This window comes from Mercenaria mercenaria, chromosome 14 (assembly GCF_021730395.1).
Source record: "Mercenaria mercenaria strain notata chromosome 14, MADL_Memer_1, whole genome shotgun sequence".
NCBI classification, from domain to species: Eukaryota; Metazoa; Mollusca; class Bivalvia; order Venerida; family Veneridae; genus Mercenaria; species Mercenaria mercenaria.
In genome coordinates this window covers 39,163,836-39,191,815 of record NC_069374.1, presented here as the reverse complement: position 1 = coordinate 39,191,815, position 27,980 = coordinate 39,163,836, and the positions used below count along the sequence as shown (strand labels likewise).

At 37.9% G+C, this 27,980-nt stretch overlaps 1 protein-coding gene across 10 annotated transcripts in view; it reads left to right on the top strand.

The window, feature by feature from the left end:
• LOC123527417 (uncharacterized) overlaps positions 1-27,980 on the top strand; it is a 265,494-nt gene that overhangs the window by 43,634 nt on the left and 193,880 nt on the right. For all 10 annotated transcript variants that reach the window (XR_006681734.2, XM_045306853.2, XM_045306848.2 and 7 more), the window contains 2 exons: positions 21,715-21,794; positions 27,890-27,960. Coding sequence is in view for 9 of the 10 variants with exons in the window: in XM_045306853.2 (XP_045162788.2) it covers positions 21,715-21,794; positions 27,890-27,960 (151 nt within the window). In the remaining variant the exon portion in view is untranslated. The remainder of the gene's footprint in view (positions 1-21,714; positions 21,795-27,889; positions 27,961-27,980) is intronic.

Genomic DNA, 27,980 nt, shown 5'->3' with positions numbered 1-27,980 from the left:
CCTGAAAGGCCCAAAATTAGCTATTTTGACCTTGTCTGCACAATAGTAGCTTTATTTATGATTTGATTTTTACCAAACTTGCACACAACTCGTATCACCGTAAGATCTTGGTTCCTTTCTAGAACTGGCCAGATTCCTTAATGGGTTCCAGAGTTATGGCCCATGAAAGGCCCAAAATTAGCTATTTTGACCTTGTCTGCACAATAGCAGCTTTATTAATCCCCCGCCGTGGCAGAGGGATTATAGGAATGGTCTGCGTCCGTCCTTCCGTTCGTCCGTCCTTCCGTCCGTAACAAAATCGTGTCCGGTCCATATCTCCTAAACCCCTTGAAGGATTTTCATGAAACTTGGGTCAAATGATCACCTCATCAAGACGATGTGCAGAACCCATGAGTCAGCCTTGTCGGTTCAAGGTCAAGGTCACAACTCAAGGTCAAAGGTTTGAGCCTGCCATTTTGTGTCCGCTCTATATCTCCTAAACCCCTTGAAGGAATTTTATAAAACTTGGGTCAAATGATCACCTCATCAAGACGATATGCAGAACCCATGAGTCAGCCATGCCGGCTCAAGGTCAAGGTCACAACTCAATGTCAAAGGTTTGAGCCTTCCATTTTGTGTCCGCTCTATATCTCTTAAACCCCTTGAAGGAATTTTATAAAACTTGGGTCAAATGATCACCTCATCAAGACGATGTGCAGAACCCATGAGTCAGTCATGCCAGCTCAAGGTCAAGGTCACAACTTAGGGTCAAAGGTTTGAGCCTTCCATTTTGTGTCCGCTCTATATCTCCTAAACCCCTTGAAGGATTTTCATCAAACTTGGGTCAAACGATCACCTCATCAAGGCGATATGCAGAACTTATGAGTCAGCCATGTCGGCTCAAGGTCAAGGTCACAACTGAAGGTCAAAGGTTTGAGCCTTCCATTTTGTGTCCGCTCTATATCTCCTAAACCCCTTGAAGGAATTTTATAAAACTTGGGTCAAATGATTACCTCATCAGAACGATGTGCAGAAATTATGAGTCAACCATGCCAGCTCAAGGTCAAGGTCACAACTAAGGGTCGAAGGTTTGAGCCTTCCATTTGGTGTCCACTCTGTATCTCCTTAACCCCTTAAAGGATTTTCATCAAACTTGGGTCAAATGATCACCTCATCAAGAACTCATGAGTCAGCCATGTCAACTCAAGGTCAAGGTCACAACTGAAGGTCAAAGGTTTCAGCTCTGTATCTCCTAAACCCCTTGAAGGATTTTCATGAAACTTTGGTCAAATGATCACCTCATCAAGATGTTGTGCAGAATTCATGAGTCAGCCATGTCAGTTCAAGGTCAAGGTCACAGCTAAAATCAAAGGTTTACCCTTTCACTATCTATAGCAGTGGCGGGGGATTTAGCTGTCTTTCAGACTGCCTTGTTTATAATTTGATTTTTACCAAACTTGCACACAACTTGTATCACGATAAGATCTTGGTTCCTTTCTGGAACTGGCAAGATTCCATTATGGGTTCTAGAGTTATGGCCCCTGAAGGGGTCAAAATTAGCTATTTTGACCTTGTCTGCACAATAGCAGCTTCATTTATGATTTGATGTTAACCAAACTTGCACAAAACTTGTGTCACCATAAGATCTTGGTTCCTTCCTTGAATTGGCCAGATTCCATAATGGGTTCCAGAGTTATGGCCCCTGATAGGGCCGGAATTAGCTATTTTGACCTTGTCTGCACAATAGCAGCTTCATTTATGATTTGAATTTAATCAAACTTGCACAAAACTTGTGTCACCAAAAGATCTTGGTTCCATTCTTGAACCGGCCAGATCCCATAATGGGTTCCAGAGTTATGGTCCCTGAAAGGGCCAAAATTGGCTATTTTGACCTTGTCTGCACAACAGCAGCTTCATTTATGATTTCATTTTAACCAAACTTGCACACAACTTGTATCACCATAAGATCTTTATTCTTTTTTATACGCCCGCAGGGACGTATTATGTTATCGCCTCGGTGTCCGTCTGTCTGTCTGTGTATTGGTTAGCAATTTCCCTTCCGCTCTGTAACTCTTGAACCCCTTGATGGATTTCAGAGAAACCTGACACAAATGTTCACTCGTTGAAAGGATGTGCAGAGCGCATGTTTTGGATGGCTAAATTCAATGTCAAGGTCACACTTAGGGGTCAAAGGTCATATGACTTTGTTTTATGTGAATATTGCTCTGCATTTGCGTTGCATTGCAGTGCTCTTGTTTTTATTTGGCAGATCCTTCTTTTGTTCGCTTACAATATTTTTTTTTTATTACTTTCCTTTTTTATTACTATAAGGCCTTTTATTTTTGATCTTTCGGTTTACGGAACCGCCACTCGAAAAAACAAGTTTTCAGAAAAAAAAAAAAAATTGAAAAAACGTGATTTTTTTATTTCCTCCGCCGTGACACAATAGCCTGCAGAAGAAAAAATGCATCGCGTATTCCAAAAAGAAAAAAAAACGTCTCTTTCTTCGAATCCCGTCCATTCAAATTAGGAATTCCTATAATTCTATTTTTAAACTTAATATCTTATGCGTGACGTATACGTCCAATTAAAATTTCCGATATATGCTGCGCCCAATCAGCAAGCTTGTTATGCAATTTACAAAACGTTTAAAAATGGCTGCGCCCAGCTGTATTACTTCCAAAGTTTTGAAGTTATTTTAATGAAAATGCAACAACATTCGAAGTTGCGACGTAGTGCTTTCCTTGATAAATGGCCAGTTATCGGTGATATGCAGTCTGTGTTTAGTATATGACTACGTTTGTGGTAACTGTCGTCCCAATAGCGCAATGTTTATTACGGTGATTCTTAGCATCGCTTATTACACAGACTTTAAACCAATTTCCCCTGAAAAATATCATTTAAATTATTTACACAATGATGACAGTACTTTTGTTTGATGATATAAACTGGTACAGGGGACATCAAAACGGTGTAATTGTAAGGCCCGGTAAGCAAACGTTTAGCCTGTTCACTAGGGCTTTTTGGCGTCCGGTAATCTATTTGTTTATAAATAATGAATTACGTATTTTTTAATGAAATTATTGTCTGTTACATATGAACATAAGATTAATGTTGATTATAGATATAATTACTGTCTTTTGTTGTTGTGCAGTAGATGTGCCAAGACAAATATTGACTAACAAAATTTTTTAAGATCATGGCAAAGATGAATTGCGGGTTAAGTTAGGCCTATTCATAAAATAAATTAACAAATGCCAAGAAAACCATAAGAGGAAAGGCAAGGCTTCCAGTTAACAGACGGGCAAAACGATGGCTATGTGTCTGTTTACCTGATGGCTAGACACTTCCTATTCGTAACACTTAAAAAGATAATTGCTTATTAGGCACAGTGCAGTGTATGTTGTCATATAGCTGTACCCCTAAGTTTCAGACTGGGTCCATAAACACTGTAAAATCATATCCAGGGGTGTAAGGACGAACTTTAACAGTGTTGTTCAAATGTCGGGAATAAGAATTTAGATTTTAAGATTCTTCCCATCTGTTGTTTTAATACAAGATATTAATTTCAGTCAGTGTTTAACATATGACTGCTAGCTATATCTCCACTCATTTAGTATGTGAGAATAATTTTTATGTATAGTATAGTCCTTTCAAGAAAAATGTTACAGCTAACTCACTAGCCCAGCTGTATATTAATGTAATTTTACAGAAATACAAAGACAATTTTTTTTCTCAAGCAGCTATGACAAGCCCCAAGGCTCATTCTTAATCAAATAAAACCAAGGTCACAAATATTTTTGAAGGAAAAAGCATCAAATATGGGAAAGAAGATTATAACATGCAGCCTGTGTGATGTTATGTAGCATTTACCCATATTCCTTTCAAAGGTCTCTTTCCTACGGAGAAAAAAAATTCTGATTCTGAATTTTTATTTTATTTCTTTTCTCTCCTCCTATGACCATGTGTCATCCCAGCGGTTCGTAAACCAAAAAATAAAAAAATAAAGGCCTAAATAGCTTATTTAGTAACTTTTTTATTATTTGCCGTAGGGAAAAACTGAGACCACTTTTCTGTGGTACAACATGGATGGTACCTCCAATTTATAGGTGTATTTTGACATATCTGTACCTTGTAAGAATTTTTTATGCCCCCGAAGGGAGGCATATAGTTTTTGAACTGTCTGTCAGTCTGTCGGTCTGTCAGTCTGTCGGTCTGTCCGCAATTTTCGTGTCCGGTCCATATCATTGTCATCGATGGATGGATTTTCAAATAACTTGGCATGAATATGTACCACAGTAAGACGACATGTTGCGCGCAAGACCCAGGTCCGTAGCTCAAAGGTCAAGGTCGCACTTAGACGTTAAAGGATAGTGCATTGATGGGCGTGTCCGGTCCATATCTTTGTCATCGATGGATATATTTTCAAATAACTTGGCATGAATGTGTACCACAGTAAGACGACATGTCATGCGCAAGACCCAGATCCGTAGCGCAAAGGTCAAGGTCACACTTAGACGTTAAAGGATAGGGCATTGTTGGGCGTCTCCGGTCCATATCTTTGTCATCCATGGATGGATTTTCAAATAACTTGGCATGAATGTGTACCACAGTAAGACGACGTGTCGCACGCAAGATCCAGGTCTGTAGCTCAAAGGTCAAGGTCACACTTAGAAGTTAAAGGATAGTGCATTGATGGGCGTGTCCGGTCCATATCTTTGTCATCCATGGATGGATTTTCAAATAACTTGGCATGAATGTGTACCACAGTAAGACGACATGTCGCGCGTAAGACCCAGGTCCGTAGCTCAAAGGTCAAGGTCACACTTAGACGTTAAAGGTCATTTTTCATGAAAGTGCATTGATGGGCGTGTCCGGTCCATATCTTTGTCATTCATGCATGGATTTTAAAATAACTACGCATGAATGTGTGGCACAGTAAGACGACGTGTCGCACGCAAGACCCAGCTCCGTAGGTCAAAGGTCCTAAACTCTAACATTGGCCATAACTATTCATTCAAAGTGCCATCGGGGGCATGTGTCATCCTATGGAGACAGCTTTTGTTCTTTTTGTTTTTGGTTAAAGCAGTGGTACTCAGGTGAGCGATATAGGGCCATCATGGCCCTCTTGTTAATAGTCTCACTTTATTTTTAACTTAGTCCGGGCAAACTAGAATTACCTCCAACACCAATTACGGCAACTAATAAACTATACACCAAACTATACATGTATATTTCTGACATTCACATAAGCAACACATAAACGCCTTCGGATTTAGAAGAGACGCGTTGTCTCCTAACTGGAATGTTCTGCAGCATCAAATTTTAGCTCAAAGCTATGTTCGTTTCTAATTGTCCCGAGGTCAAAGGTTAACCCTTTTTTACACATATTTATAATATTTGGAATGATATGTCATATACTTGAAACGTATTTCTAATTCGTTTCTTTATTAAGGTACCATTTAAGCTCAAGATCTGCGGAGGTTTTTTTTTAAATAATCCACCACATATGTAGCCCTTGCACAACATATGTATCCCATTCAGGTTTTTGCCAATAAATATTTTTCTAGTAAAGTGATCGCCATAAAGTTTCTCTTCTAGGTTGGGTTTAGCATATGGAAGGTTTCAAGGGCAAAATTTAAGCAGGCGCAGGACAATTACAACACATTTCTGGTCACGTGTGCTGAAGCAGCCAACCAGAAACGCGCAAATATATGAATTGAGTAATAGTTGTAATTATATGTTAGTAAATGATTTCTTTTATTGATGTCATGCCTTGAACAGACTGATTTTGATAAGGAACCAGTATCACATCAAAACAAAAATTATTCTTAAACCTTAAAAATGTCGTTTCGAAGTTGTCAAACAATATTGACATTGGCCTGATGCAGAGGAGAATGTGAGTGCAAGAAACGAATTGAAGACAGCAAGGCATCAAGCCTTCATTTTAGCTCAAGATCTGCGGAGTTTTAAAAAAATTAATCCACCACATATGTAGCCCATGCACGAAATATGTATCCCATTCGGCTTTTCGCCAATAGATATTTTTCTAGCAAAGTGATCGCCATACAGTTTCTCTTCTAGGTTGGGTTTAGCATATGGAAGGTTTCAAGGGCAAAATTTAAGCAGGCGCCGGACAATTACAAATATTTCCATCTGTTGATAAAAATGTTGCTAATTTTCAGTCATACCGCTTCACGGAGAATAAGTTTTTCTCCGTCATTTCCACAAATACAGGTAAGGTAAATGCACTTACGTGCTTGGTAATGTATGCTCGGTTGCACTGCATTGCGATATTTTGGCCAATCAATTTCATTTTCACAAAATTCATTCACAAATAAAAATCTAACCTGTTTTTCTGTGAAATGTTTACCACATATATACTACCGGAAGCACAACATATGATTTTAAGCGGAACCCATTTGGGAATACATATGTTGGTTGCCCCTCCGTGCTCTTGAAAACCTTAAAGGATTTTGGAGAAATGTTCACCACATTGAGATGACATGCAGGGCGCATGTTTTGGATGGCTGGCTTCAAGGTCAAGGTCACACTTTGGGGGTCAAATGTCATATGACTCTATAGTGTCTGCTCTGAAACTCTTTGAACTGCTTGAAGGATTTTAAAGAAACTTGGCACAAATGTTCACCACATCAAGACGCCTTGCAGAGCACATGTTTCGGATAGCTTGCTTCAAGGTCAAGGTCACACTTAGGGGTCAAAGCTCATACCTTCGAGCATATATTGCTCCACATTGCGGTGCTCTTGTCAAAATTTAGCTAAAACAAATTCAATTTGGTATAAACTCAAAGGAACAGAAATATCTACATTTGTATTTTGATTAAGAAAATGATGTTGCATAACCACAAAAATTGTAACCTTAAACAGGTCCACTGTTGCTATTTTGCCAGTATTTATGAATCTTAAACTGGTCTACAATTGATATTTTGGTCAGTTACGGACATTAAACTGGTCTGAAATTAGTAATTTAGCCAGTTACATTAACTGTTGGTATTTTGACCAGTATTTGTCATGGTAAAGGACTCGGTTATTTAAACGGGGAGAATGTGTGTAAGCACAGGGTAGCTCAGTGGGTAGAGCAACAGAACAGTATTCTGATACCTCTGGAATCTGGGTCAGGTGGGGTCAAAAACTAGGTCACCTGGTCAAATCAAAGGAAAAGTTAGTTAACATTCTAGAGGCCACATTTATAACCATATCTTAATGAAACTTGGTCAGAATGTTAGTCTTTATGATCTTTAGGTCAAGTTCAACTCTGGGTCAGGTGAGGTCAAAAACTAGGTCACCAGGTCAAAATCAAAGGAAAAGCTAGTTAACACTCTAGAGGCCACATTTATGACCATATCTTAATGAAACTTGGTCAGAATGTTAATCTTAATGATCTTAAATTCAAGTTTTAATCTGGGTCAGGTGGGGTCAAAAACTAGGTCATCAGGTCAAATCAAAGATAAAGTTTGTTAACAATCTAGAGGCCACATTGACTGTATCTTCATGAAACTTGGTCAGAATGTTAATCTTTATGATCTTTTGGGTAAGTTAGAATCTGGGTCATGTGTTAATCAGGATGATCGTACTTTTCCAATTTAAAACAGCACCCTGCTTTTTTTGAGCACTAGAATAACACTCATATAAAACTCTAGCATTGTTTTAGTATGCTCCATTTGCTCTATTTTAATAGTCAGTTTTTTAAAAAATCAACCAGTTGGTTTCACTCCCCCCCCCCCACCCCCCTGGTTGTTTTTTTTCTCCCTAGTTTTTGTGCATAAACAAGGGAGAAAAAAACAACCAGTTGGTTCTTTCTCCCACTTGTCTTTTCCCCCTAGTTTTTTTGTGATTAAACAAGGGAGAAAAAAACAACCAGTTGGTTTTTTCTCCCCCCTGGTTGTTTTTCCCCCCCGTTGGTTTAGTGCATAAACAAGGGAGAAAACAACAACCAGTTGTTTTTTTCTCCCCTAATAACTAAGTTTTTGTACATAAACAAGGGACAAAAAAAAACACAACCGGTTGGTTCTTTCTCCCCACTTGTTGTTTTTTCCCCCTAGTTTTTGTGATTAAACAAGGGAGAAAAGAAACAACCGGTTGGTTTTTTTTCTCCCCCTGGTTGTTTTTTTCCCCCTAGTTTTTGTGCAAGGAAGAAAAAAACCAACTGTTTGTTTTTTTTCTTCCCCCTGGTTGTTGTTTTCCCTCCCCCACCCATCTCCTGATTATTTCCCCCCAATTTTTTTCTTTTTACAAAAAACAGGGTGAAAAAAAACAAATTAGTTGTTTTTTTCAGACGCTTGCTTAGTTTTTGTCCCCGTAGTTTTTGTACACAAAGGAAAAACAAACCAACAAATTAATTTTTTCTCCTCCCTGGTTAGTTGTTTCCACCTTAGCTTTTGTACACGAACCAAAAAGGATAGACTGACTAGTTGGTCCTTTCCCCCTAGTATGCATACATCTACGTACCAGAAAAATAATACATGGTGAAGGGGAAAAAAACTGACCAGTTGGTTCTTTCCTCTTAGTGTGCATGTATCTTTATGTCTGAATAATACAGCACCAGGTAGGGGAGAAGAAACTGACTAGCTCAGGTTCTTTCCCCCCTGGTATGTCTATATCTGCATGTCAGTAATACACAGTGAAGGTGATAGAAACTAACTGGTTTATTCTTTCCCCCCAAGTATGTATGTGTCTACATGTGTTAATAATGTACATTAAAGGGGGAAGACACTGACTGGTTGGTTCTTCCCCCCCTAGAATATACGTATCTACATGTGTGAATAATAGGCCGTGAAGGGGGAAGAAACTGACTGGGTTGGTTCTTTCCCCCCTAGTATGTATGTGTCTGTATGTGTGAATAACAGGCGGTGAAGGGGGAAGAAACTGACTGGTTGGTTCTTTCCCCCCTAGTAGGTATGTGTCTGTATGTGTGAATAACAGGCGGTGAAGGGGGAAGAAACTGACTGGTTGGTTCTTTCCCCCCTAGTAGGTATGTGTCTGTATGTGTGAATAACAGGCGGTGAAGGGGGAAGAAATTGACTGGTTGGTTCTTTCCCCCCTAGTAGGTATGTGTCTGTATGTGTGAATAGCAGGCGGTGAAGGGGGAAGAAACTGACTGGTTGGTTCTTTCCCCCCTAGTAGGTATGTGTCTGTATGTGTGAATAACAGGCAGTGAAGGGGGAAGAAACTGACTGGTTGGTTCTTTCCCCCCTAGTAGGTATGTGTCTGTATGTGTGAATAATAGATGGAAAAGGGGGAAGAAACTGACTGGTTTATTCTTTCGCCCCTAGTATGTATGTGTCTACATGTTTGAATAATAGGCGGTGAAGGGGGAAGAAACTGACTGGTTGGTTCTATCCCCCTTAGAATGTATGTGTCAACATGTGTGAATAATTGACCAAACGCCGGCTGTCAATCAAACCAATAAATCGATAAGCGATCAACCAATCAGTGCGCTCGAATTGACGCACACCTCTAGACGGTGTTAATGTAAATGTTACCCTCCGACATTGCGATCTCGACACCGATGAAAACAACTGATAAATTCCTTTAGAAAATAATCATATATACAAGTAAAACTTATTAGAAATGGTAAAAAGGTGTCAGTGGGGACTTTGCAAGACCATTAGTCACTTCCCAGAACGCCTAGATTACTCCTTTTCCAAAACCTTAGTAAAGTTTAGAGAAGTGTCTTCACTGGAGTAAGACTTGTGGTCGTTCTCACAGACAACTGAATGTGAATAAAATCGATGGAAACTACCACATGTTTGTATATAGGATGGTATTAACATATCTAGCTTTTACCTAATTCACATTTGAACCGGGCGCCATGCAATAAATTAGTTTACGATTTCCCTTGCAATGTTTTTGGCATTGTAGGTGGCTACGGGCTACACTGTATGTGTTCACATGATATACGGGCATCGTGCCATTTTCTTTTCGTATGGACGCTCTGCGGAAATTATACTGAAATCGTGCAATTTCAGTGCAGTTGCAGTGCAGTCACTGCAAGCTTCTAACGGAAATCTTACATGCTGGAGATGACCAGTATATATATAACCATCTGAAAAATGTTGTGCCCATATCAAGGCCGCCGCACGGCAATGATGTGGCCACTGTAGGGTTGCAGCGAGATGACTGCTCAATATACATGCAAATTTATTGTGTACTGCAGCAAGCACGAACCATGTTGCAGCTGAGCGAGGACTGGGCGAAGGTTGCGCAATGCCACCTGCAACAATTGCCTACAGGCTACTGGCTTTCGAGTAATTCAAATATGTATAAGTTTTCGCTCAACAAAGTCATAGTGGCTGCGGAGCCCGTGAATCCGTATGAAAAATGCACTGCCCCCCTCCACCTCTGCATGGAGGCCACGCAGAAAGGAGGATACAGGCAGTGTAAGGGCTCCGCAGACACGTCAAAGGTCAAAGGTAAACTAGGCATTGTGTGTTTATTTCTAAGCCATTAACACTTCTTATTTGGGCATTCATATAGTAAGAAACTGTGAAGAGAAAGTGCCAAAATGTTGAAAAAGTAAAATTATGAACCAAAAATTCTGCAATATTCGTGCCCAAACTCATCAATTACCTTGATAAATATGAACGTGGAAAGGCATAGGTGGTGTGAATTCTTTTTAGGCTGAGGGAGAAGGGCTATTTATACCTAAAGTGTTAATGTATCATTATCCTTCAGTGCACTTTTTCCAGTTTTGCACACGGGGCATATGTACTGATAGAGTAAAAGTCGAGAATATACTAAGAACATGTCAAATTGAATGACAAACAAATATTTTTCTAATAATAAAAACTCGCATAAACTTGTTAGTGATTTATTCAAGAAGCTAAACAAAATTTTCAACAATAGATTTCATCAGTAATTGTCGTCGTGTAGCCTTCTTCCGTCTTCTTTTGACTTCTGAATATATATGCTTTCCTCACTAATTCCGTACCCGAATGTCGGAAAATCCTGACACTATTATGTAAGACTCCTAACAGTACATTCTCGCTTTTCGTCTTTGTTTTAAAGACACATAAATACGACAGAAAATTCTCACCAATCTCTTCAGAAATATCGCGTAATGTAACAGCAATAGCCATTATCGATCTAAATGTCGGAGATTTAGTATTTTGTAGTACCACTGACCTGTAGGCAGAGCCTGGCATATGGTCAATAGGCTGTGAAGGGGGAAGAAACTGACTGGTTGGTTCTTTCCCCTCTAGTATGTATGTGTCTACATGTGTGAATAATGTACAGTAAAGGGGGAAGAAACTGACTGGTTGGTTCTTTCCCCTCTAGTATGGATGTATCTACATTTGTGAATAATAGGCAGCGAAGGGGGAAGAAACTGACTGGTTTATTCTTTCCCCCCAAGTATGTATGTGTCTACATATGTGAATAATGGGAAGAAAATGACTGGCTGAATAATACACAGTGCAGGGGGAAGAAACTGACTAGTTGAACCATTCCCCCTATTGTGTTTGTATCAGCATGTATGAACAATAAGCGGTGAAGGGGGAAAAATAAGACTGGTTGGTTCTTTCCCCCTAGTATGTATGTATCTACATGTCTGAATAATACACAGTGCAGGGGGAAGAAACTGACTAGTTGGTTCTTTCCCCCTAGTGTGTATGTATCAGCATGTATGACAACGAAGGGGAAGAAACTGACTTGTTGGTTCTTTCCCCCTAGTGTGTATGTATCAGCATGTATGACAACGAAGGGGAAGAAACTGACTTGTTGGTTGTTTTCCTACTAGTATGTATGTATCTACATGTCCGAATGATACACTATACCCACTAATATGTAAATATCTATATATGAATAATACATAGTGAATTGGGAAGGAACTGTCCACCCCCCCCCCCCCCCCCACACGCCCCCAGATATGTACGTGTCTGCATGTGTGAATTAAAGATGGTGTAGGGTGAAGAAACTGACTAGTTGGTTCTTTACCCCCTAGTGTCTTAGTATTTTTGTATCAGCATTTCTGAATAACATACAGTGAAGGGAGGAAGAAACTGACTCGTTGGTTATGGACCGGACATGTGCGACCGGGCCGTTCCTTGGGTCTCTGGGGGGCGGCGTGCCCTTATACTTTGTTTACTTATATGACACTGATGGGGCTCAGGTGTAACCCCTTAAGCACTTGCAGTAGGGACCAAGACCTACGGTAGAGCTGTGGCGGTACCGGTAGTTACTTGGGGAATTAACTGAGGTCTTGGGGGAAGTCCCTGTATTGTCTTTATGCCCAAAGAGCTTGTCCGGTCACGGGGTCCACTCTACTTCCAATGAGTAGAGTGTGGAAGCAGACAATTGAACTCTTAGAAGTGACAACCATGAAATGTCTCTAGATTCAAATTCCTTTTATTTTTGTAATATAGTAAAATGTCCAACTCAAAATTGTAAGTTCTAACAAAGTAAATGTTCCTTTAGCATTATCACAATCACAAATGTTCTTTTACTGTTTCTGCCAATTTAACTTAAGTCATTCAAAATTATTTTATTTCCAGGTTTTCCTTTTGGTGAAGATAAAGAATAAATGTTCAATGCTTTCTTGTCAAACGTTTTACCAAGACTGAAGTTATGTTACTTAGCAAAATTCTAGCTTAAGCATAACAACCAATGAAATATTTGATATTATAACCAATGAAATTTCTAATGAATAGTAACCAATAAAATTTCAGAATTACAAGATAAAAACTGACCAATAAAAATGTCACATCATAATCTAATTACTTAAGAAAGCTGGACAGTAAAATTGCCTTATGGCTTCACACCTTATCAATTAAATAATCAAAAAGATTCAACCATCAAAGATAGTGTCCAAGCTGTAAAATTGCCAATCTGGCTTAAGGCTTAATTCCTTTATGTTAAAAGATCTTTAGAATAAAAGGGTTTCCTGCCAAAGCTGTCAGTTAATCAAAATTAACTTCTATAAAAATCTTTTGGAATAAAATACAATACATCTGAAAATAAACATTTTAAATGAAACATAATATACTTAAATGACATACACACTCACATACAACCTTAATCATACAACTATTATTATATACAAAATTTATCCAGTTTCATTATATTTTACAATTTTACTATTTTTATTATTTTATTATTATAAAAACTTTGGGTGCAATGTGCCCACGGTGGCAGTACCCCCCTCCTTAATTTAGTTCGTCCTCGAACTTGGTGCAGTATTACATTAAAACATACAAATCATATTTATAATATCACATGGCAAGGTCAACTTATATTTACAAAATTTAATGTTGAAAATGATCATTCCCGGGAATTATTTACATATTTTTGTACAGTTCATGCATGAATTATAAAGCACATGTTTAAATTATGTTCTCTTAGACTCACAGTATAGTTACTGTTCTTGCTTTGTTCAGATCACATCACCAGTCAATGTTCCTGTTTCACACATTATACACCATGTTTTACTGTTTGTTCTCACTATTCTGTCACTGTCATATTAGCACACTGATATTTATGAAGTTCAAGAAATTTATGTTAAAGAATAAGAGTTAGTTTACCTGAGTGCAAAATTTATTAGCACATGACCCACATACACCTGATTAAATGTGACCAGTTTGTACCATTCATATTGCATTGGCTTTACAGATTGGAGGATATTCACTATTAAACATGAAAAAAAAATTTAAACCTTAACATCAAGTCCATCCATCAAGTTGCACTGTTCAAGCAGCAGTTTAAGAGTCAAGCCCGGCCGCTGTATAACTCACAAGTGCTCTAACTCTAGGATGAGTAATTTTACATTAAACTAATATTTAATAAACAGACAACTAGGTGGAATCCTCCAGAAATTAAATGTGAATCAAAATCATTACAGTTAAGAGACAAGGATGTAAAAAAATATCTGTCCACAAAATTACACATATTTTCAAAATATTGTTTTGCTAATGTCAGATATAATAAAGGTTGGGGTTGATTAGATGGGTTTCAAACCATATCAATCATAGCACTTTTAAACAGATATAATACCTTTAAAATACCTAAGATCAGTCCACCTAATGTAGAAGTAGTTTTACAGAAAAATTGAAACCTTTAGCAAAAATTTAAGAAACCTGATTTGAGCATTTAGACCTGAGCTGTTCTTAAATTATTTCCACAATTCATAACATTTAACCTACACATTTTCTGTAGCTTCTTTTTAAAGTACTGATCAATTCATTGTAACATCCAGGAGGAATGTCATTAAGATCCTGCCATTCTGGTGCAATATTTGGATTTCTGAAGTCCACTAAACACTGTATCTGGTCATTCTGATCTATTGATATTTCATGAATGTTATTTACTTGGATACACATGTAATAATCAATTGACTTCTTTTGATTCTGTTGATGTAAAGTTCTACTTTGCTTGTTTCGAATGTATTCTATTTTCTCCTCTGTTTCTGTCTTTTGTTTCCAATCTTCAAGTTTAGATAATAAATCTCTAGCGAAGTCATATGCTGCTGTGATAGTTCTAATTTCTGGTGCTTTGGTACCGTATTGAATCAAAAAGTATGGTCTTCCACATATAAATTTCATTCCTACTAATTTTTGCTGAAATTCGTTTTCAGTTTCTAAAGATGCAGAATTTATTTGTGCTGACTTAACTTCCTCAAAGAATTTATGACCTTGTTGCAGAGGTTTCTTTCTCTTCTTTCCAGACATTGTTCGGTTGGCATGGAATTCTCTTATTAGGTGACCTGGAATCTTACATGAGAAGTGCCATTCTGTGTGACTGTCTTGCCACTTAACTTTGTAATATAAAGCTCCATTGCTACGGCTTGATGCTTGTATCGCTTTGATATCTTCTGTCTTAAATGGCTGGCATTTTCCTTTTTGGCAGTCTTTGCATTTTGGCGCACTATTTGGCTGGTCCTGTGTTTTCTGTGTGTTTTGTGTCTGTTGAGTGTGCTGTTTCTGTGTGTCATTTTTGGTGGGTCCCTTTTCATTTGTTTTATGTCTGCTGGCATTCTGACTGGTTTTGTTTACATTTCTCTGTTCACTTGTCATCTCTTTCTTACTTCTTTCTATATGTTTTTTCTTCTGAGCTCCATTTCTGTTATTTTCACTTTTTGTCGTATTGTCTGTTTGTGTTTTCTGTTTACCGTCATTTTTAGCTTTAGACCTTTTCGTCTCATCAGCTTTGCTTCTTCTATTTTTCAGATTTTCTTTCTTTTGCTCCTGTTCTTCATTTCTTTGGTTTCTGTTACCTTTATTTCTATCATTCTGGGCTTCTTGCCTCTGTTTATTTATATTTCTGTTAATCTGTTTTCTGCTGCTATTATCATTCTTGGCTCCGGGCCTTGTATTTCTACTGTTTTCATGCACATTTGGTCTTTGGCTATTATTTCGTCTGTCTCTCTGGACATCTTCATTTCTTTGTTCATTATTTCGTTTGTCTCTTTGGACCTCTTCATTTCTTTGTTCATTATTTCTGTTTTCTTTTTGATTTTCTCTTGCTGCATTTCCCGGCTGATTACTGTCATGAATCTCCTCTGGATTCAGCTCATCATCCTGATTTTCTAGCTCTGCTGGCGGGTTTGTTGGTCTACTCTCTGGGTCGAAGTACGGCTTCAGTCGCATAGCATTCACCAATGACTTTACCTCTTTGTTAGTTCTCACATGACGCAACTTGTATGTGTAGTTTGGTCCAGTCATGGTAATATAGTATGGTCCGACCCACTTACGATGCAGTTTCGGCGCTTTGCCTGTTGGTACTTTGGTGCAGTACAACCATACTCTCTGGGCTGGTCTGTATTCAGGTGGTTTAGAGTACTTGTCATGTTGGTACTTATACTTCTCTTGAGCACGCTGAATATTTTCATTGGCAATTTTCCTACAGATTTCGAGATTCTGCAAAATTCTCCCAAGATGCACCTTGTAGCTTTGGGGTAGATGATCTTTTGGCTGTAGTACTGCGTCGATAGGTAGTCGCATCTCTCTGCCGTAGAGAAGAAAGAACGGACTGAAGTCGGTTGACTGTGTAGCTGGAGTAGAACGATATGCCATCATGATACCAGGTAAAAGGTCTGGCCAGTCATCTTGTTGTCCTTTACAATATGCTCGGAAGGCTTGCAGAATATATGAATTCTTTGATTCCACTAATCCATTGGTCATCGGATGATAGGCACTTGTAAAGGATTGCTTGATGTTGAACAGTTCTGACAAGGCTTTTACCAGGTTAGACATGAAGTTCTTCCCTCTATCACTCAGTAGTACTCTCGGGGCACCGTATCTTGTGATGATCTCTTTGAATAAAACACTTGCAACTTCCTCACAAGTCTGTGTCCGGAATGGAAAGCATTCTGCCCATTTTGAGTAGCTGTCTACTACAAGCAAGATGTGCTTATACTTGTCCTTCGTGGTTGGTAGTCCACTCAGGATGTCCATTTGCCATCTGCTGAAGACGTCATCGACGGGCTGTGGTTGTAGTGGAGGAGGTTTGGAGTTGAAAGCTCTCTTTGACTGTTGGCATACTTCGCAAGTCTTAACATACTGCCTTATGTTTTCATACATTGAGGGCCAGTAGTATTTGTTACGAAGTGATGCGTAAGTCCTTTCAAATCCTTGATGACCACCACCTGCGATACAGTCGTGATATTGTTTCAGCACGTCGTCCCTTAGGATTCTTGGAATCGCGATCTGCATGACAAGACGTTCTTCCAGTGGCACTTGTTTTCCACGTCTGGAGTAAAAGTGCTGTAGGACGTTGTCAACCAGCTCATAGTTGTAAGATTCTGCAACTACTGTTCTGGCTTTGTGGGGATCTTCTGGGACTTGGTGATTGGCAAGATAATTATAGATGTCTCTGAAGTCGGGACATTCTTTCTGATGCTTGGCCAAGTCTGGGAATGAACCTGCTTCAGGAGCTATGGCTTCATCTGTGGTCAGAGCTGCCATAACCGTCTCTTCATCTTCACCTGGATACACAAGTGTCACCTGTGTGTATTCCGTGTTGTCTTTCTGTATGGAGCCAATGTGGTCTGCTAACTCACTGGAGGCTGGTGGCGTTGAGTCTTGGTAACGCTGTCTTGACAAAAAGTCGGCATTGCAATTTGTTGAACCTGAACGGTGTTGGATGTCAAACTGGTATGCTTGAAGAAGGATACTCCAACGGCCTAGACGACCTTGACAGTCCTTGATTTTCTGGAGATATTTAACAGAGACGTTGTCAGTGTATACTGTAAATTTTCTTCCAGCAAGGTAATGTCTAAAATGTTGTATTCCTTCTACCAAGGCAAGACCTTCTTTATCCGTAATGTGCCACCGAAGTTCATTGTTGTGCAGGGCTCTTCCTCCGAAACAGATTGGATGCTCTCTTCCTTCATGCATTTGCGAAAGCACGTATCCAATTGAATATTCTGAGGAATCTACTGCTAGGATGAAATCTTTGTTGAAGTCTGGATACCTTAATATGGGTGCTGTAATTAACTTTTGTTTCAATAGTTGGAAGGCATTTTCACATTCATCTGTCCATTCAAATTTAATGTCTTTCTTTAGTAAGTTAGTTAATGGTTTGGCTATTTTAGCATAGTTCATCACAAATTTTCTATAATACCCAAAAATTCCTAATGTCTGTTTTACTTGCTTAGCATTCTTTGGTCGTTCTGCATTTTTGATCTTATCAGTATTTTCTGGTAGCACTTTTATTCCATCTTTTGTCACAATGTGGCCTAAATATTTAACTGACTGTGTACCGAATTTGCACTTTGCAGGATGTAATTTAAGATTGGCTTCTCTAAGATTTGTAAAAACTAAGTCTAAATGGTGTAAGTGTTCATCAAAGTCTTTTGAAAATACGAGCACATCATCAATATAAACAAGAGCGATTTTGAAGTTCAGGTTTTTTAGCACTTTGGTCATAAGACTCTGAAATGTCATTGGGGCATTCACAAGTCCAAAGCTGAGTCGTCGGAACTGAAAGATTCCCTGGTCTGTTATAAATGCACTTTTGTGTTTCGTTGACTCATGAAGTGGAACTTGCCAAAATCCTGAGCGCAGATCTAGTGTCGAATAGACAGAGGCTTTCGCATCGGCTAGAGTATCAAAAACGTCTGTCATGTGTGGAATGGGGAAGGACATCGGCTGTGTCACGGCATTGACCTTCCTGTAGTCCACGGCGAACCTCCATTCATTGTTTGGTTTTTTGACTAGTACCACCGGGCTGTGCCATGGCGAAATACTTTCCTCAACGACGCCTGATTCCTCCATTTCTTTGATCAACTTGTGTAGAATTTTACGCTTTTCTGGCGTCTGTCTGTAAGGACCTGAACTGACTGGCTTTGCATTTCCTGTATCGATAATGTGTTGATGCAGATTTGTCTCTCCAAGTTCTGATAAATCTTTAGCAAAGATATCACGATTTTGTCCTAGAAATTTGTATAATTTATGTTTTTGTTCAGCACTTAATTCACTAGATTCAATGTTAATGCCTAAATCTTTCACTATTTGTTCATAATTTAAGTTTTGTTTTGAGTCTGAAGCACTTAAGTTTGAAATGTTCACTGTATTCTGTTCTTTTAGCACTGATATTGTTGAAGGATCAATTTTACTAACTTTTGCTATTCTCTGTCTGGCTGATAAGAATACTGGAAGACTGGTAGGATTGATAAGTCTATAAACACCTTTACAATTTTTCACATTCACTACAGTTTTCCCTCCTACTATATTTAAATCTTGAATATTCAGTCTAGGTTCTAATAGCACTAGTGATTCTGCTTGCATTCTGGCAATTCTGACAGGAATGATAATTTCGCTGTGGGGTGGCACGATGACTTCTCTGATAGTTGTTGCCCATGATGTTTGTGGAGTTGCTTCCAGTGGTGTTGGCACTTCCATTTGTTTGACATTTACCGAATTTGGCACTAGCATTTCTAATTCACCAAAATTGATGTGTACATTGTGTTTTCTTAAAAAATCTATTCCGACCAGAATTTTGGAGTGTAATTGTTCAAAAACATGAAAATTATGTGTAAATGTCACACCTTCACATTCAAATGTAATATCTGTCTGACCTAGAACATGATGTCTTTCACCACAAACACCAATAATTTGTTGCAGATGACTTCTTCTAAGTTTACTATTTGGAGCCACAATGTCCAGGAAATATTTGCTTACAGCACTTATATCTGCACCAGAATCTACTAGGCAAGGAGTAGTTTGTTCATTTATTTTGACAGTCATGTAGTTTTTCTCCAGTTTTGGCTTAAAGCCTACATCCATGATTAAAAAACTTTCTGAATCAGCACTATTGATCTTACAATTTGTCTTTGAACAGCACCACTTTTCCATTTTTACAATTAATATTTGAATTCAAAATTAAAAATACTTTATTTCAACAATAACAAGTAACTTAGCACAAAAATATCTGAACAAAAATATTCAACTTTCATTTACAACATTTCACCCTTAGTTCATCAACATATTTGAACACATTCATTTTCTATAATATTATACTTTATATTGTGTCTTATTCAATTATTTGTTTATAATTCCCTTCAACCTTAATACATTATTGTACCAGCTCTTAAAAATACTAGCTCTTAAAAATTCTCTATCTGTTGTACCCAATGCATTGAAAATTTGGCCATAGACTTAATATTGGTCACATATAAACAGGTATATGAGAGGCATGCACACAAAAGATTGCACTCACCCAACATCAGTGACAATTAAGTTAATGTCTGCAAGTTGTCTTCCGTGGCTTCGTCCCCTCGTCTAACACTGTCGTTCTGTGTAACCAAACATCTAAGTCTCCTGAATGGATTGATCTTCTGGCCTTTATTGACTTTCAACTTCCACTATTAACATTGTGACTGGATGGGTGCTTCCCAATTTTCGATTATGAATTTTTGTACTGTCCTTTTTCTTCAAATAATTCCACAATTTTCAATAATTGTCTGCTTCGAAATTAAGTTTCCTTCACAAAATGTTCTTGATCATCTCAACAGTCTGCTGAGTACCCGGCCATTCAACACCAACTGCGACCGGGCCGTTCCTTGGGTCTCTGGGGGGCGGCGTGCCCTTATACTTTGTTTACTTATATGACACTGATGGGGCTCAGGTGTAACCCCTTAAGCACTTGCAGTAGGGACCAAGACCTACGGTAGAGCTGTGGCGGTACCGGTAGTTACTTGGGGAATTAACTGAGGTCTTGGGGAAGTCCCTGTATTGTCTTTATGCCAAAGAGCTTGTCCGGTCACGGGGTCCACTCTACTTCCAATGAGTAGAGTGTGGAAGCAGACAATTGAACTCTTAGAAGTGACAACCATGAAATGTCTCTAGATTCAAATTCCTTTTATTTTTGTAATATAGTAAAATGTCCAACTCAAAATTGTAAGTTCTAACAAAGTAAATGTTCCTTTAGCATTATCACAATCACAAATGTTCTTTTACTGTTTCTGCCAATTTAACTTAAGTCATTCAAAATTATTTTATTTCCAGGTTTTCCTTTTGGTGAAGATAAAGAATAAATGTTCAATGCTTTCTTGTCAAACGTTTTACCAAGACTGAAGTTATGTTACTTAGCAAAATTCTAGCTTAAGCATAACAACCAATGAAATATTTGATATTATAACCAATGAAATTTCTAATGAATAGTAACCAATAAAATTTCAGAATTACAAGATAAAAACTGACCAATAAAAATGTCACATCATAATCTAATTACTTAAGAAAGCTGGACAGTAAAATTGCCTTATGGCTTCACACCTTATCAATTAAATAATCAAAAAGATTCAACCATCAAAGATAGTGTCCAAGCTGTAAAATTGCCAATCTGGCTTAAGGCTTAATTCCTTTATGTTAAAAGATCTTTAGAATAAAAGGGTTTCCTGCCAAAGCTGTCAGTTAATCAAAATTAACTTCTATAAAAATCTTTTGGAATAAAATACAATACATCTGAAAATAAACATTTTAAATGAAACATAATATACTTAAATGACATACACACTCACATACAACCTTAATCATACAACTATTATTATATACAAAATTTATCCAGTTTCATTATATTTTACAATTTTACTATTTTTATTATTTTATTATTATAAAAACTTTGGGTGCAATGTGCCCACGGTGGCACATGCAACAGACCCTGTTAACATTAGACCTCTAAGTGTGACCTTGACCTTGGAGCTAGGTGTCTGGGATTTGCTCTTATCACATTGTCTCATTATGGTGAACATTTGTGCAAAGTTATTTCAAAATCCCTTTACAGATACAGCCCGAACAAGAATTAACACATGAATGTACAGACGCAATTTTATTTAATATGCCCAGCTTTGAGGGGCATAAAAATAATCAGTTGTATACTGGTTGGATTTTTCTCGCCTTTTGTGTACAAAAATGAAGGAGGGAAAAAAACAACTAGGGGGGAAATACTGACTGGGGAAAAAACTGGGCTGTTTAAACAATACACCAGGCTCACATGAATTAGAAGTGTTATAAATACAATATTTGCAACAAAGCCTATAGGAGCCTGAGAAGATGTTCACTAGTATGCTGTAAAAGTTTTAGTGGATTTTGTGGTTGTGTCATCCCAGCAAACAAGTAAAGTCCTAATTTTCTTTTAAAATTTGAAATTCGGGAATGGAGATCCCTACAGAATAGCAGTTTTGGCACAAACCATGAAATCTCACAGCAATTCAAATCATAAAAAAATAAAATGTATAATGGACTTTCAATGTTCAAAATGCTATTGAAATGTTTTTGTTTTTAGGCTTGGGTGCGTGTGGCTCTCAATGATGGCATTATGGAGAGCTATATTGATGCCATGGTATCTGACACAAAAAATCTGAAGTATGTATATGTTAGATTATTATTATATAGAGACCATACAAGAGTTCTTTGCGTACTTTGTTTTTAGCTCACCTGAGCTTTTGTGATCACCCTTCATCCTTCGTCCTTCCGTGCGTCCGTCAACAATTTCTTGTCTGCACGATAGTGGTTTCGTTTATGATTTGATTTTAACCAAACTTGCACACAACTTGTATCACCATAAGACCTCAGTTCCTTTTTTGAACTGGCCAGATCCCGTTATGGGTTCCAGAGTTATGCCCCCTGAAAGGGCCAAAATTAGCTGTTTTGACCTTGTCTGCACAATAGCAGCTTTATTTATGACTTGACTTTTACCAAACTTGCACACAACTTGTATCACCATAAGATCTTGGTTCCTTTCTTGAACTGGTCAGATCCCTTTATGGGTTCCAGAGTTATGGCCCCTGAAAGGGCCAAAATTAGCTGTTTTGACCTTGTCTGCACAATGGCAGCTTTATTTATGACTTGACTTTTACCAAACTTGCACACAACTTGTATCACCATAAGATCTTGGTTCCTTTCTTGAACTGGCCAGATCCCTTTATGGGTTCCAGAGTTATGGCCCCTGAAAGGGCCAAAATTAGCTATTTTGACCTTGTCTGCACAAAAGCAGCTTCATTTATGATTTGATTGTAACCAAACTTGCACACAACTTGTATCACCACAAGATTTTGGGCCCTTTTTTGAACTGGCCAGATTCCGTTATGGGTTCCAGAGTTATGGCCCCTGATACGGCCAGAATTAGCTATTTTGACCTTGTCTGCACAATAGCAGCTTCATTTATGATTTGAATTTAATTAGACTTGCACAAAACTTGTGTCACCATAATATCTTGGTTCCTTTCTTGAACCAGCCAGATCACATAATGGGTTCCAGAGTTATGGCCCCTGAAAGAGCCAAAATTTGCTATTTTGACCTTGTCTGCACAATAGCAGCTTCATTTAAGATTTGATTTTAACCAAACTCGCACACAACTTGTATCACCATAAGATCTCGATTCTTTTTTATATGCCTGTTATCGCCTCGGTGTCCGTCTGTCTGTCTGTCTGTCTGTCTGTTGGTTTGTAATTTCCCTTCTGCTCTGTAACTCTTGAACCCCTTCAAGGATTTCAAAGAAACCTGACACAAATGTTCACCTCATCGAAACAACGTGCAGAGCGCATGATTCAGATGGCTCACTTCAAGGGCAAAGTCACACTTAGGGGTCATAGGTCATATGACTTTGTTTTGTGTGTATATTGCTCTGCATTTGCGTTGCATTGCAGTGCTCTAGTTTTTCCTTGGCAGATCCTTCTTTTGTTCACTTACAATAATTTTTTTTTATTACTTCCCTTTTATGTTACTATAAATAGCTTATTTAGTAACTTTTTTATTATTGGCCATAGGGAAAAACCAAGACCACTTTTCTGTGGTACAACATGGATGGTACCTCCAATTTTTAGGTGTATTTTGACATATCTATACCTTGTAAGATTTTTTTTTCTTTTTGGTAAAAGCAATGGTACTCAGGTGAGCGATATTGGGCCATCATGGCCCTCTTGTTTGTAAATATAATGGGTATGATACCTACACTGGTAACGAGTGAAAATGTAAACAATGGACTCTGTGTCTATGAATCATTGAAATGAATGAATGACAGTCTGTCTTAATCATAATACTGATTGACAGCAAATGCTAATGACTTCTTGTGATGCAGAAAGGTAGTTAGTTTGTTACTGTAATTCTGTCTCCCACCACACAGTGCTGTGGGAGACATACTGATTTACTCCTGTCTGTGTGTGTGTCTGTCTGTCACAAATCATGTCTGCACTCTTAAGTCGAACATTTCTCATCCGATCTTCACCCACCCAACTTGAACAAAATGTGTTTGACCATAAGTCCTCGGCCAAGTTTGATAACTAGCCAAATCGGCCCAGGCACTTCAGAATGATGGTCCTTGAACATAATTACCAACAGTAGCGATACAGCATTGTAGACCGGTTACTACAACATGTGAATACCAATAGGCCACAATCAGTATAGAAAGACAGACTTACTATTCAGATGATTAGGCAGCTGTGGGAGACATGCGCTTTTCTCAAAAGCACCAGTCCAATAGTTTCCTATTGAAATCTGGATACTTATAAAAGTATTGCTTGAATTTAGACAAAGCTCGCTACCTTTGCCATTTGCCTGCTGCTATAAGGGCACATGTAAAAGATCCAGTCTAAGTTATATTTCACTGGTACATTGTTAGTAAGTTCATACTCTTAAAAAACAGGTCAGAGAAATTTGGGCAGTTTTGACTGATTAAAACTGTTGGTAAAATTAGATTATATGTTTTCTTTACACGAAAATTACCAGTAGCTTACAAAGCCAATAATCTGGAGTAGTCTCAACATGTTATTGTCAAAAAATTGTTCCAGTTCACATAATGTAGTTTGGTGGAGATTAAACACCCACCATCTAAGGGCTGTAAAATGTGGCTTATGTGGGCTGGTAACACCAAGAGAATGACATTATGTTCTTTTTCCCAGTTAATGACTTAGATAATTAACATGTGATTTATGTCCATCATAAATCAGTACAACTGGTGTTTCACTATTTGGCCTTTGAATGTATTTCAAAAAATGAGTGTCCAGATACTCAAAAAAACCTGCTGTATTCAACCAGCTGCTGTCAGTAACTGTGCCTTGTGAACCTGAAGATGAGCCTTGCAGAAGTTCATCCCTCATTTTCTGCCCATTGAAGATGAAATAAGGTGACATTTGAGACCCAATGGCATTTCCACAAGCTAGAATAATGGTTGTAGATGAGTGGGATGAAGTTATTGCAGGGGCTGATTTATTGGCACAAACAACATAAGGGGGACTGTGCTCTGTCTGAACTCCCTTCTCGTCAACATTATAAATGAGTTCAGGTCTATCAGTCAAATCATTCTCTTCTATTATAGACTTGAGAGTTTCAAAGTAAGAAGAGACCGTTTCCTTAGAGGCAGCTTGAGCTCTATAGTTAGAAAGGGCTCTTGGTTTCAAAACCTTCATCTCTCAGCCATCTGTCCATAAAACCAAGGAACCACCTGTCACTAAGAGGATGATCCTTGTCACGTTTCCCAAGGAGCAATGCATAGTTACTAGCTTGTCCTGTTACCTCACTACAAGAATATCCATACCCCAGTAATCTGCCATAGCTTTAATGTGATTGACAAACACAGCATCTTAGCGCGCCTGAGGACCAGAGGATAATGTTTCAGGTTCCAACACACGATCTCGTAAGGTTGTTTGAGGTACACCATACTGGCGAGCTGCAGCCTGATGTGCTGAAGTCATGGCTGTAGGACTGTACAGTCTGTACTTCATTGATGCTCTCATTGGATTTGCCTAAAAATATATATAAAACTTGATTAAAGCAGCTGCCAGGTTATCATTAAAATGAAATGTGTGAAATTTCCACAAAAAAATATAAGGTGCTAATATTTTTCAGTCACCCTGTATTTATAAATAAACGGCATGTTCTAATCTCTGGCCTGGCCTGGCCCGGCCTGGCCTGGCCCGATGAGCCCAATTTCCGACTGAGCCGGGCCAGGCCAGGCCAGGCCATAGATTTCAATTTCGTGAAAGTGATTTCTATAGCAACTTTAAAATCTGACTTTTGGAATAAGTTTGGATATTTCAGACATTGTATAAATACATTTTGAACTCCGGTCCCACTCTGTAAAATTATACACCTGGGAATAAGCCTGTAGCTAACAAAACTATTATGTCTAATCTAAAGGTGATGCCTGATTAATTGTTATGACTATTATCAGGGGATCTCCACCTCAATTGACCCTTGACTGGTGGTTTGATTTTCCCCAAATTGAATAACCTAACTAATTTTATTATTTTGTCTATTGAGGATTATTTAGTACTGTCCGAAATTACTGAACTAGCACTCAAGAATATATTTTGTATACTTCTGTGCCCAAACATAAATAAAAATATAAATATTGAAAATCAAATAAAATATAAACATTTCTTTACTGCCAGGTCGTATATGCAGATAAAGTTGTGCTGATAAACGTTCAGCTACCAATCTCGGGACTGTAAGTTCGAAACACCTGTTTGATCATTTTCATTATCATTTTTTTTTTAATTTCCTCTGTAAACTTAGAATGCAGGAAAATTACCACTTATCGTGATTTATTGTTCATTTATTGAAAGAAATACACAAGTATTTGACATTATTCTACATACAAGTTATTACCATAAAATGTTGTAAGAATAAAACCAGTATCAATAAAATGACATTATATTGATTTAATGAAAACAATCTGAATTGAAATCGAACCCACGGTAACATGTGTGAAAGTCGGAGAACTTATCACTACGCCACTGTGCCATTGGTAAACTTTGCATGTTATTTTGGTCAATTTCGGTTACAAAAATGATATAAAATAAAGAGTGGCACCTGTCAATACTAACGGACAACAACTTTCAATTTCTAAAATAATGCTACCTCCGTTCTAGAACCTGGGATAGTATGGTGCGGGGAAGCGATATATAAATTTTGTAGTTTAGGTTATACACATACTGAATATTTTTGTAAGATTGTTTTTATATTGATCTAAGTATGTGGAAAAAAAGTCATACAAAGTCTTGTGAAACAGGCTCAAGAGCATCTTTTAGCATGAAATATATCACTTAGAAATAACATAAACACAATGCACCATTATTTTTTTGTGCAAGAAAAATATCAATAATCTAAAATGCCAACACCCTGACAATGAGTTAGAGGTCCCACAATTAATGAATATTATTTTCATTACTTTTCCATAGATTGAACATCAGCTTAACTAAACCAAACACATTAAAAGTTCAACTGAACAGTTAAAAGGTCAGCTAAGGATAGTAGGGACACAACCTGTAATTACAATTCCCATAGAGATGTGTTCTCAGTGCATGTAAATATTCAATTATATTGCAGCAGGTAAACTTATCAATGAAATTAGCCATTAGTTTTAAAACCAAGTGTTAAAGTTGACTTTAAATAATTTAATTACAGAAAAAATGGGTAGTTATCATTTAGTTACACCATTTTCTTCAGTGCAAATCTGTATTTCAAATAAGATGAATGACAACTAATTAATGATTCTCCAGAGGACTGGTTGAAATGCAGCAAGTAAACAATGCAGGTTAATACTGCCTGCTATTGTAATTGTATATTTAGATTTTATGCCATTCATTTGTCTATGTATAATAAAATCTACAGTACAAAATAGAGCTCATCGGGCCAGGCCAGGCCAGGCCAGGCCGGGCCAGGCCAGGCCAGAGATTAGAACATGCCGGTAACTTGCTATCTAGAAGCGAGAAACGTAAACTATTGTCACAAAATTTTGGACAAATTCGTTGTTATAACTTCGGCCATCGTCAAAATGGGAGTCAATAGTCAAAAGAGGTTGCGAGTATGTTCCATAACGAGTCAGAAAGTTTCAAGATTAGACTTGATTTTCTGAATTCAGCTGGCTTGACACAGTTAATGTTTTGGGTATTTAGTTATACTGTATCTGTTGCATGATTCCCAGTCTCGCGGAAGCGACTTCAGCCAAGTACAGAAGTGTTGATAGCTTATTTTTGTCACAGTTACAGTAATACACTGTATTATGTTTGCTCTGTTTACTACCTGTAGATCATTGTCCGAAATGAATAATCATTGGCAGTTTCATGCAGGTTTTAATGTTCAAAATCCAGACAAGTGAATTTTGACCATGGCCAAGTGGATTTCCTGTGGACAAGTGAAAAATATTGAGATTTCCACACCCCTGTTAAAGTACATCTATAAGTTTATTTGTAACTAGTTTGTTCCATTTTCCAAATTGCTGATGACAGCTTATATAGCTTTTACACTTCAAATTCACCTTTTCAGTTATGAAGACATAGAATCAATGATTTATTACAAATAATGAATGAACCAATTAGGTTGCAAGGAGTGCATGACACTGTAACAGTTGTCACATGTTATCACTGAGTTACGTTGGGACATACCTCACCAAGAGTGTTTATAAGAATTTGATCTAGAAGGATTTGTCTATTATGACTCTTTCTTTTTTCTATATGCAGATATTTTTACGAGAGCACAGCTTTTTTGAGGGACAGAGAGCAGCCAGGCATTTTGAAATCTTACCTCCAAGGTATTTTATTTTAATAAACA